This window comes from Embiotoca jacksoni, unplaced genomic scaffold (assembly GCF_022577435.1).
Source record: "Embiotoca jacksoni isolate LCO1_2020_lvr unplaced genomic scaffold, fEmbJac1.0.p SCAF_70, whole genome shotgun sequence".
Taxonomy (NCBI): Eukaryota; Metazoa; Chordata; class Actinopteri; family Embiotocidae; genus Embiotoca; species Embiotoca jacksoni.
This window is the reverse complement of record NW_027185426.1, coordinates 740554-753053: the sequence shown is the minus strand read 5'-3', so window position 1 is coordinate 753053 and position 12500 is coordinate 740554. Positions and strand designations below refer to the sequence as shown.

Here is a 12500-nt window from a genome sequence, read left to right as displayed (position 1 = left end):
GCTCCCCTCAGAGGTGGAGGTTTGGGTGCAGCAGGAGGAGCCGGACTCGATCATAAATCAGTTATGTAAAAAGTGCCCTGCTGGAGGAGAAGTTATGTCACAGATTCAACTTTCTGCTCCTCACTGTTACCGCTGCCTTAAGGGAGGTGTCCGGTTACGCCCACCCCGCCCAACTCCGGCGTGCTCTGATTGGCCACAGGTCACGTCACTCAGGGGGTTAACGCGCAAGGTGATTGGTTAGCGGAGTTCCCCCTCTTCCTCTGCTGGGACTCGGGTCCGACTCGGTGGCGACTGTCGTGTGGCGCACTTGTCCAACTTTGTCCGGTGTCAAGAAGCAGGCTTTTACCGGAGGGGCTTTACCGGCGCGCGGCTTCACAGCTCTCCCCGGTGGAGTGTGTACAGCGGGAGGTAAAAGACGAGGTACCGGAACCGAAACTTTTTTTTAGTTTTCCACCTCAGGAGACAGATTAGAAAAGAAAAATGGCAGACAACGAGGAGCAGCAGGTCTCTTCCAGCACCTCTCTGTTCAACGAGGCGGTGCATCACTACCAGGCCGAGCCGGAACCAGAACCAGAACCCACACAGGACCTCTTCAGCGTGGACGACATTGTGGACTTGGTCGGCGGGGCTCAGGACGCCCTGGAGCGGCACATAGCGGAGGACAGGGCGCCAACTTCAGAGGAGACAGTGACGTTACTGGAGCCGGAGCCGGTCCACATACCAGAACCAGAACCAGAACCGGTCCACATACCAGAACCACAGCTGGTCCACGCACCACAGTCAGAACCGGAGCCTGCGCCAGAGGTAAAGGCACCCGAACCGGAGGCGGTCCCGGACTCCACCAGCTTTTCTTTTGTTCCCGAGGTCGTCGCCCCCAGAACCGAACCGGAGCCCCAGGCCGCCCCCGAGCCGGAACCTGCCCCCGCCAGCGACGCCCTCCCCGCGGCCGAACCCCGGACAGCAGCCGCAGAGGCAGCAGAGCGACCAGCGGTGACAGAGGCAGCATGTGAGTATCGGACCGGGGACGGGGACCGGGCCGGGACCGGACCGGGCCGGGACCGGGACCGGGCCGGTCAAAACACGGACGATATGTTTGTTCTTTTTAACGGAAAAACAAGAGAAGTCGTTTGTTGTGAGTTTCAGATGATTTGGAGGTTTTTTGTTTCCGCCTCTGAACCGGTTAGCATCGCGTGCTCGTCCAGACACCGACATCAGGTACAAACCAACCGGCACGAGGGGCTCCGTCCGGCTCGGTTTACCGAGCTGGACCCACCGGAACACGGGCGATCATGAAATCATGAAATCATGAAATCATATTGTTGTGTTTTAGTGCAGATTAGTGATCTGGGGGGGGGGGGGGGGGGGGCTCCACCTTCCAGCCGACCTGGAGACTCATCGACTCGGTCAAAGTCGAACAAAAGTCCGCCGGAGTGTGTTTGATTTATAGAAGTGAAGTCACGGTGGTTGTTGTTGTTGTTGTTGTTGTTGTTTAACGGAGGTTTGGGCCGGTGGCCGAGCTCGCGGTGATGCGGCCCACCTGTTCCCGACAGACCGACGGCAGGAAGCGGGAGAGGCTGCGGTGTTTCACCGGGAACCAGACGTTGGTTCTTTTAGACATTTGTACACGAATAAATGTCGGTTTATTTACCCGCTGTTGGGTGTCATCTTCATCATCTTCATCACCTTCATCATCTTCATCTTCACCTTCATCATCTTCATCATCTTCATCATCATCGAGGCGGACCGAGCAGCGCCCATCTGCTGCTGCTAACGGTAGCATTTCCATTATCGGACAGATGTTTTTTTCGGGTTTTTTGTCAACAAAGCCGAGAAAATGCGGCGCTGAAAGCCGCTCGTGTATCACTCCGGTATCACTCCGGTATCACTCCGGTATCACTCCGGTATCACTCCGGTATCACTCCGGTATCACTCCGGTATCACTCCCTGTAATACAAGCTCCACACGGGGAGGGGGCACAGGGCCCGGAGGGCCCGGCCGGTGTGAGGTTTCTGTTATCCGGTGTCAGGTTGTGACTTCCAGCGCTCACGTATAAAAAAGACACGATGCTTTTATGAACAAGGAATCTGATCATCGGGATTAAAACAAGTGTCGGAGATGTAATTTTTATTTTATATTTTGTAATCTGATGAAAGTAATAAATAAAAAAAAGGAGCGCACGGCAGACAATGACGTGTCCGATAATGGAAGCAGGGGCGTCGTTAGCACAGGCTCGTAACCCAGAGATTAGTCACAACAAAGGAAATCCGCTGTGCGTCCGCTCCCTGCCGGCCCGCCGGCGTCTCCACGCCGACCTCAACACGGTAAACCAGCGGTGCGGGATTTATGATGTCGTCCTGGCTTCAATCAGTCACACGCACACAAACCAAACCCCAAAATCTCCACCCTAAAGCCGGCTCCGGCAACACAGGCCCGAGCCCCTCCTGTCCGCCCCCCACTGGGCCGGCCCTCCTCAGGTGGGGCTTCTGTCCTCTCTGGTTCTCCGGACATGTTCAGCTGTTGTTTCTGCATCAGATAGCCGGTAAACAGGCCTCCTGTGAGGCAGGGTGGGGCTGCTGGTGGAGCCTGATGGAGGTGGATGAACCCTGACAGCCAATACGGACACACACACGTCTACATGTCTCATTTCCCCTAAAACACAACGTCGTCCCCGTCTCCTCCTGCAGCGGACCAGACAACAGGCCTCATCTCTGATGGGTTGTTTTTAAGGCTAAAAAAGACTTCCTGGTTTCTAACTTTTCTCTGATCGTAAACAGTTTGAGGGTTTTTGAGACACAATGAAACAAATCTGTTAACTTGGTCGTATTTCACTGTTTTCTGACATGAATTCAACCGATTTTCAAAGAAAATTATCAGCAGATTGTGTTGATGATGAGAGAATGATGAAGAACTGGTTTTCATCTCTTCAAAGTTGAAGTTCTTTGATAAAAACAACTTTACAACAAATAAACTGAATATTTTCTGGAGTAAATTGGGTTTTAAAGGTCGATTCATATCTGAAGAAGCACAAATATTGAACAAGTTTAAATAAAAGAAAATGTGTAATTTTTGGACCCTTTAAAAAAAAAATTGGATCTCGTAGAGCGTAGATAAATAATCAATAATTGGCTGATTAATCAATGATTAGAGCAGCAGTTGGAGTCATGATGGGACATCTGTGGTACAAAAGAACTTCCTGTTGCTCATCGTTTACATTCAGTCTCAAGTTTGGCTGCTTTTAGGTTGTATTTTATTTTGGTGAACTTCCTGTTTGGCAGCTTTTATGTCGTATTTTATTTTGGTAAACTTCCTGTTGTACTGCTTTTGTTTAGATGATGTTTTGTCTTTTATCACATTTTAAAAATAAAAAAACAGCAGAAAACACTAAACTAAAGTTTTCATAATCAATAAATCGTTTTTTTAAGCACAAACCAATATTTTAATTGATTAACTGATAGAACAATTGATTCTTTTGTCATTAAAGTATTAAAGAGGTCCTTTCAGCTCCAGTAGTATTGAAGCATTAATGATTTCTGCTCCACATTGTAAATTAACTTTTTAATTAAAAGCTGCAGCTCTTTTTTAATTACTGATTTGTTAAACTTATTTATTTTTTTTACCAAAAACTTCAAATATTCCGTTTTCAGATGCAGAAATCTTCAAATATTCCACATATCAGTTTTTATCAGTGTTAATAAAAAAAAAAAAATCGATTGAAATGATCGATCGATCATCAGGATAGTTGCAGATTAATTTTCTGTTTATCAGCTGATTATTTCAATTTCAGTATTGATTGACGTGTAAAATCCAAATATTGCTGCCTCCTCCTCCTCCTCCTTCGCCTCCTCGTCCTCCTCGTCCTCGTCCTCCTCCTCGTCCTCGTCCTCGTCCTCCTCCTCGTCCTCGTCCTCGTCCTCCTCCTCGTCCTCGTCCTCGTCCTCGTCCTCCTCCTCGTCCTCGTCCTCGTCCTCGTCCTCCTCCTCGTCCTCCTCGTCCTCCTCCTCCTCGTCCTCCTCCTCCTCCCGATGACTCCTCGTCTCCATATAAACGGTGTTCAGTGAGTTTAGTTCTCAGACAGATTGACTGACGTCTTGTTAATCTTGTTTGTGGGTCGCCTCCGTTCATCGGTGTTTGTAGTCGGGTGGATTAGATGGAGACACGTGGTGGAGGTGGAGGGGGAGGGGGTGGTGTCTGGATCCGGGTGAGGAGTCCGCCCCCCTCCCCCCTCCCTCCACCTCACCATGTTCCTACCGTGCAGACGTAGCAGCTGTCTGTCCGTCCTGGACGTGATGAGCAGCAACGTGTTAATCTGGTTTAAATCTCGCTCTGTGAAACCCGATCCTGAAACCTGTTGTGCCGAGTCACGTTTCCTTTAAACAGAGATGATTCGATTCACAAAAAGATCTGAAATTATGTTCATAGCTGATTTAATTATTTTAGTTGGGTTTTTTAATGAAAATGGTGAATAAAGAAAGCTATTTGTGGCAATAAAAACATTCGTATAGTTTTCAAGGTAAAAAAAACATAAAAACCACACCTGGTTTTTACTCGAAAGTTTATCAGTCGTTTATCGTGGAACTTTAAGAGAAAAAAACTACTTCCTGGGCTGCAGCAGATTTGTTTGGGGGGCGGGGCTAGTTTCTGGTATGTGTGGGCGGGGCTTTGTGTCCTTAGATCCGCCGCCTAGCTCCTCCCCATCTCGTCCGAATTAGGGATGGATCACGACACAATGAATTGGGAAAAAAATAATCATGAATTGTTATTAATTGTAAATATTTCTTGTCTCGTTAGCTTAGCTTAGCATAAAGACTGGACGGCATCTCCTGACAGGAAGCGTACATTGAGTTCCTGGTTTTACAAGGCGGCAGCAGGTGATTGGTCGGCCTGAGGTCGTATATCATACGGTGTCGGGGGGGTGAGAGGAGGACATCTGGGGTCAGGGTTCGATTCCTGCTGAGGACAAACACCAAACTTAGGGTCAAGTCTAAGATAACATTCAGTTGGTTTGTTGATGGTTATTAAAGAGCTTCAACTAAAACTTCTATTTCATTTTAAAATTATTGTCTAAAACAAAAATCATAAAAAGTCTGAAGCTGAACTTAATATAATAATATTATTATAAAACATATTGTTTTAGTTTGTTGAACAGCAGCAGGTTCAGGACTGAAAGTGTGTCGGTGACGCAGGCTGGCTGGTGTCGCGTTGTCGGGTTGTCTGTTAGATGCTGCAGGAAAAAAACACAATTATATTCCATGTGTTTTATTGTGTAGATGTGTTTTATTGTGTAGTTTTACTGTGTCGTTTTATTGTGTAGATGTGTTTTATTGTGTAGATGTAGTTTTATTGTGTCGTTTTATTGTGTAGATGTAGTTTTATTGTGTCGTTTTATTGTGTAGATGTAGTTTTATTGTGTAGTTTTATTGTGTAGGTGTAGTTTTATTGTGTAGATGTGTTTTATTGTGTAGATGTAGTTTTATTGTGTCGTTTTATTGTGTAGATGTAGTTTTATTGTGTAGTTTTATTGTGTAGATGTAGTTTTATTGTGTAGTTTTATTGTGTAGATGTAGTTTTATTGTGTAGTTTTATTGTGTAGATGTAGTTTCCTGTGAGTTTTCTGAACGAAGCAGCAAGCGTTCCTGTGTAATTGTATTTTGAGCCTGAATCTATTTTCCATCTGATTGAATCTCGGCGTCACGCTGCTGTCAGAAGGTCTCGTTGTGGAACGCTTCAAAGCGTCCGTTGTTCTTCACTTGTTTCACATTTCTCTTTTGTGTTGACGAGTTTGTCCTGAAGAAGTTTTATGTCCTTCAGACCTTCAGACCGAGTGTTCACTCACCGTAACATCGTTACACAGCGGCTGCTCTCCACCTCTTCAAACACAGCTGAGGTTTCATGAGCCAACTTTAACCCAGCTTGTTTCCTGTAGCTGCAATTTACCGATGTTCCCTAAATGTTTCACGTGGAAGTTATCACCATAAAGACCATAAACTATTTATAAAAGTGGACGAAGCTTTTTGGGGTCTTTTAAAAATAGGAAATTGAGGACGAAGCGGAAAAGCCTTATAGTGTAATACCACCGAGGACCACTAGGGGCTCTAATAGACGCCAGCATTCATTACATATTAGGACTCATATGTTTAGGGAGGCGGGGCATAGTGTGCCCAGGTTTCCAATCAGGATCCGCCCCTTGCTCTTCCCTCAGCTCGTCCAAATATGGTCACATCTGGCTCCAACTATCAAGATGGCGACGGCCCAAAATCCAAACACATAAACTAACAGATGAGTGAAATAAGACGTTTTAATATCTGATTTATTGCAGTTGAAAGTGTGATTTTATCTTCGTTGGTGCTGATGAGATACACGCCGGTGTTTACGTAGCAGAAGTTGTGAGTTTTAAGATGAAAACGTGTCTGTGTGGAAGCAACCGAGATATCGGACGAAGAATGACGTTGCATTTAAAAAAAAAAAATAAAAAAAATGTACCAGAAAAGTATTGAAGCGTGATAATCGAGTCATTCGAGGTTTTTAAGGACCTGATTTTTTTTCCTCCTGCGTTTTCCTACCTGAACTCACCTGAACTCACCTGAACTCACCTGAACTCACTTCCTGTTTCCTGCTGCTGTCTCTGGTTTCTCCCACAGATGCACCTTCTCCTTCTCAAGCTCAGCCTCATCCTCTGATGCAATTCCCTACAGGCAAGTTTCTCTGCTCGCTGTGTTTCCCTCGTCTGCGTCATTAATTTCCTTTATCCACTTCTTTAGTGCCCCCCCCCCCCCCACACACACACTACCTCCACCTCCCTGTTTGTTGTTCAGTTTCTAAAATAGCATGTGAGACTAGATTTTTGTCTCCGTGATGTGAAACTGTGGAGTTGGATGTTTGCTTGTCTGTGTTGCATCGTGACTTGTTGTCGTAGACTAGAACCAGTAGTTTGTAGAGAGATAATGATTCTCCTCAGTGATTGACAGGTTTTGTACAATTTGAAAAAAAAACTTCTTTGAGAGGGATCATTATCCATCATCGCCCAACAGTTTGCGTTAGACGTGGTTTATTGGCACCAGACCTGGGGATCAAAATCTAATCCAGCCACCGCGCTTCTAACCGGGTTGGTCGTCCAACCGCTGGACCGCTGGACAACCGCTGGACGGGAGACTTCATCTGAGCGCTTATAGATCATTGTTGTCTGTTTGTTCCAAAAACCCAAACTGACAGTTAAAGTAATAAGAAACAGCCTGAAGACCAACTCATTTCCCTTCGACTGGAAGGAACCCGAAGCTGCTGCAGGTTAAAGCAACTTTATGGAAACTGAATCCAATATTTAAAAACAAACAAATAAGGAAGATGGAAGTTCTGGTGAAACAAAGTGAAACTTCACCTTTAAACTCGACCGTCTAAACTAACTAAACTAAAGACTGGACTCGGACGATGATTTACAGAACAAAACAGCTGACAAAGGCGCATGACGAAAGTCGCCGCTTTAAAGAGGAGCAGGTGACTCATCAGCCAATCAGCTGTCGTTCCAAATGATCTAAATGATCCAACACTCAAAACATGAATGTTTACAGTGATTTTGTTGTAGGTTTTGTCAGCTGAAGCGTTTCAAGAACCTGCTGACAACTGAAAATGGGACAATTACAAAGTCCAACAGTTTTACCAGGAATATTTCAGAGAAAACAGCCAACCAGTCCATCATAATGCCACAGATGTTTTTAGAAATGTTGACGGTTTCCCTCAAAGTTTTACAAAGACAGTTTCTGCTGAAGTCATTAAAACACGCGTTCATCAAATTATAAAACCTTAAAGTTTAAGTTTTTCCCTCCAAGTTGGTAAATAAAATGTTTGCAGTCCTTTTGATCCGCTCCCGTTTGCCCTGTTAAAGTTACTGCGTTACCCTGTTGATATCAACTCATCACTTCCTGTATCTGTTTCAAAATAAAACAATTCTAGTGTTTACAGAAACCTTTAATTTCTTAACAAAAGCTTTTATTGTGAAACATTCGATGGAAAATGTGACTAAAATCAAACAATAACACTTCAGATAATAATCCAGAAAAACCTTTTTAAAATCGGAGGATTATATCAAGTTTATGAAATTAAAGTGATTGAAATATTGACTATTGTTTCAGCTTTCAGCTCCAAATAGTTTATATCATATAGTTAAACTCAATATTATGGTAGTGACCCGAGTATAGAGCTTAATTAGTCCAAATATAGGCACAAAAATAATTTAACATTCACTTCTTCATTAAATATGTATTGAGGGCCAACAAACACTGGAAGTGTAGCGTCGCAGCATTAAAGGCTAAAAACAACCTGAAATGAAAGACTCTCTAAACGATGACCAGCTGACTGGTTTTCTGGAACATACAGAACCGCTGAATGAAAGCGTGAAGCGTCTCCGGGTTCACAGCCGGCCGGGTCATCGGATCTGACGTGTCGTCGGATGTTCTCCGACGTGTTGAGCCCGGTGTACTGGGCGCCCTGAGGAATGGAGTGTGTCTTTGATATGTGCTGTGTTGCGTTCTCCCTCCTCCCTCTCTACTCAAGCACTTGGGCAGAAGGGTGACTCCCCTGCTCCCATCTCTCCTCTCTCCCCTCTCCACTCCCCCGACTCCCTGGAGGAGCTCTCTCTGACCGAGAGTCCCAACCAGCCCCCGACTTCGGGACCCCGGCGCCCCGCTGGGCTCCTTCTCCGCTCGACCCCCCGCTAGTCTTTCCAAGGACATGCCTTGGGAGGGCGAAGAGGGCGACTCCGGACCGGGCCGTAGTCAGAATAAGGACGACCTCCTGGACCCGCTAGCCGGTCCTTACCTGAGTTTAGGGAAAGACCCGGGGCCTCACAACCCATGTGAAGACAGCGGCATTTCCTTTTCGCCTGAGGAGAAGCTGATCAGCTCAGACAGGTCGTCCACTGGCCCCTCCCCCGTCACCCCCCAGACGAAGGTCCCCGAGTCTCACCTTGCCTCCTCTAACCCAACAGACCACTGGGATTCACCGTACCTAGCGTCTCAAGACAACTCCAAGGTCTGCATGGATTCCTTCCCCAAGGACACGTCCTCCCTGAGCCCCTCCAGGTACGAGGCCGACCTGCACGCTGACCGGTCCGACGACGACGACGACTTGATGTACGAGGTGAAGAAGAACAATAACCCGTTCGAGGGCTTCTCCCCCGCTGGCGGACAGCGGCTACTCCCACTTCGGAGACTCCAAGTCCGACAGCAAAGCGTCCAAAATGTCAGAGAGTCCCACTCCGGATCTGGTCCAGTACGGGACGACCGGAGAAGCCCAGGACAGCCCGGACAGCCCGCCTTCGCTCCTGGACGAGGGGAAGACATTCCAGACCGGCAAGACGGCCGCCGACTCTCTCGTGCAGTCGATGGCTCAGTTCTCGTCTGGTCTTAAAGACGACGACGAAGACGAGGATGCCGCTCTGCCGCCGTCGCTTCCCGACATCCTGAAGTCTTCCCCGCTGAACGCTGACAAGATCGACTCGGGCTCCTCCGAGGGAAGTCTGGAGCAGAGCCCAATTCTGGAGCGCAGGATGATGGAGTCGCCCAACCCGCCCATCAATCTATCCGCCAACAACCCGTTCGCTTTCGATGCTAAAGTGTCCCTGCTGAAGGAGATGACCGAGCAGATGGAGGGGCGAGTTGCCGACAACACTAAGGACGAGGACGAGGACGACAAGGACAAGAGCTTCGGCGCCTTCGATCTGGTCAAAGGAGCCGAGGAAACGAGCCCGACCGAGGCGAAGGAAGAGGAGCCGGTGCAGATCGAGCAGAAGGATTGGTTCTCCAGCCACGATTCCCCCAAAATCACCCAAAAGTTTGAGCCCCTCGACTTCCAGAGCAAAAAGACCCCCGCCGAGGATTCTGATTCGGAGTCTCCGACAGCGGACTCTCTGTCTCCGGTCCTGGAGGCCATGGCCAAGAACCCCGCCAGCTTCCAGGTGGAAACGGAGAAGAAGGACCTGAAGATGGAGGCGGAGGAGCCCGAGGTGGCCGAGGAGGTCTCTGAGCACGAAGTCTCCTCCGAGGAGTTTGAGTTCATCGAGAGACCGCCGAGGGGAGTCATCGACGAGTTTCTGGAAGCTCTGGACACCTCCAAGTTCGCCTGCTCCAAGCCGCCGGAGATCCCCATGGACGACGATCTGAGCTTCGGCTTCAAGGATGCGACTCCGACAGTAGCCCCGCCCCCGGAGGTTAAAGAAGAGGCTCCAGCTCAGAGCTCCTACTGCCTCCTCTCCCAGGCCTCCCCCCAGAAGAGCAAGGCGGAGCTGGAGGAGCTGGACGTCCAGCCGCCTCCTCCCCAGGTTCCTGTCGTCCACTCGCCAGTCCGCCAACCGGAGGAGCCGCTCGCCAAGAAGGGCGCCGAGGGCGGCAAAATGTTTAAGATGCCAAACGTGAACATAAGAACAGGTAAAATAAACCAGTTCCAGCTTGGAAACCATCCCCCCCACCCCACCTCCACTCCCCCCACAACATCCTCCTAAGTTTCCACCGGCACCTCCATGTTCATCTGCATAACTTCCACCTCCTTTGTTCTCCTCAGTTACTCCAACCAACCAGAGTTTAGTTCCTCCTCCTTCCTGACACCTTTTCCTTTCTTGCATCGTCCTGTTTTCTGTTTTTTTCTGCATTTCGTTGAACATTAAACCTGCATCGTGTTTGTAACGGTTGGTTAACCGATTTGGCTCTTTGCTCCATTGTGGTTCCACCTTTCCTTTTCTTTTTGCAGCATTTTGTGCATTTCATTAGAAAAACATCATTTTCTGTGCACCTGATCATCCTTTATTTTACATTTTAAAACACGGTAAGTAGCGTGATGTTAATTCTTGTTTTCTATTCTGAGCTGCTGTTATTGTCCTTTTTTTAAATCCACTGAAATAAGTCGATAGAGCTGAAGATATTTTTAATATGATATTGACCCGATCGAACCGCCTGCAGACGCTCGTGTTTTTATTTCCGGTATTGATGCTTTGAACCCCCTGAAACCCGACACCACCTTATCGCCCCGAGCAACCGCCCACGACTTCCCTCTGACAGGCCCCACTCCCTGCTGTGATTTACTCTGTTATACAGGCGCTTTCATCAGGTTTTATGTTCCTGAGGCCAAATACTGACACTGATAACCTCCGACACCAATAACCGGAGCTGCGATGACTCAACAGGGCGTCGAGCTGCAGCTCCTCTAAAATATGTCTGAAGCGGAGTTCATCTGACAAATCATGTTCAAATTTTTGAGAATTTTACCTTTTTACATCTGAAATTGACAAATGAAGATTTCTGGAAGTTGAAATCCCAAAATTCATTGGTCACATTAGACCCTGAATATTAATCCTGGACACAACTGATGCTTTAAATTCACTCCCCAAGAAAAGGAACCAGTTTTCTGGACACATCCACGACTCACTGCTCCATTAAAGTACAAATAATATTTTTTTTATTAAATTAGATAAAAGCTGAAACGGTTACCTGCTGTTAGAAAATGAACCGACGACGCTTCAAAACAAAGATTAACATGAAATCAAGTACTGTAATGTGTTACTCCCGTCAGAAGGGGGCAGTAATGAACCAGCTGCCGTTAAACAACATCTTGGTTGCGGCCACTCTGGTCCAATAGTTCAGAGAATGAAACATTCTCAGACAGTATTTTTGCTTAAAATACGCTTTTACTTTTGTGGGAAAACTTCCTGTCTTGTTTGAGAACCTGATAATTGAACAACCTTCCTGTTTGTCTCCGAACAAACGACGGCCTCGGCTTGGTTTTAACTGGTGGTTATCGGAGGATCAGACCGTTTATCGGTGAGACGCAGCGGCGCCCCCTTCAGGCCGTCTAGCGATGGATCGTCTTCATTCTGACACGACTCGGTTTGTTCAACGAGTTCATATTCAGACACAGAAGCTGCTGATGTTCAGACGGCGGCTGGAAGTGGAGCAGGAGGACGTTCATGTTCGGGACCTGTGTGTGTGTGTGTGTGTGTGTGTGTGTGTGTGTGTGTGTGTGTGTGTGTGTGTGTGTGTGTGTGTGAGAGAGAGAGAGAGGGGTCTCCTGTTAATTAAAGCCCCCCTCCTCCTCCTCCTCTTCCTCCTCCTCCTCCCTGCATTGCGACACTGGCAGCCCAACACAGGGTTCTCCGACCCAGAAACTCAGCAAATGTTCCTCATTACGTAACTGCAGCGCTGCACAAACGTCAGCTGATCCGACTCCTCGTTGTGATTCTGTCGCTGACAGCAGAATATTTTAATGTTTCTTTTACTACTTAGTTTTCTATATTTTCAGTTTACTGTCGTATTTAACAAAGAAAAGCAGCAAATCTTGAATGATCAATATTTAGTAGTTTAGTGCACTTTTAATACGTTCTGGTTGCTGAACAACTTTACAGTCTGTATTTATAGATAATGATAAACTTTATTTATGCAGCACCTTTCAAAATAAAGTTACTTTACATGGTATTAAAGGTATTAAATAAAATCAGGCAGAAATTATACAAATAAACAAAC

General features: G+C 47.0%; 1 protein-coding gene across 1 annotated transcript in view; it reads left to right on the top strand.

Moving 5' to 3' along the window:
• The first annotated feature begins 271 nt into the window (after window positions 1-271).
• Window positions 272-12500, top strand: part of LOC138215212 (reticulon-4-like) — a 27197-nt gene continuing 14968 nt past the window's right edge. Inside the window, 5 exon segments of the mRNA XM_069177251.1 lie at window positions 272-1006; window positions 6639-6692; window positions 8545-8663; window positions 8665-9165; window positions 9167-10415. Coding sequence (XP_069033352.1) covers window positions 481-1006; window positions 6639-6692; window positions 8545-8663; window positions 8665-9165; window positions 9167-10415 — 2449 coding nt within the window. The 5' untranslated portion in view covers window positions 272-480.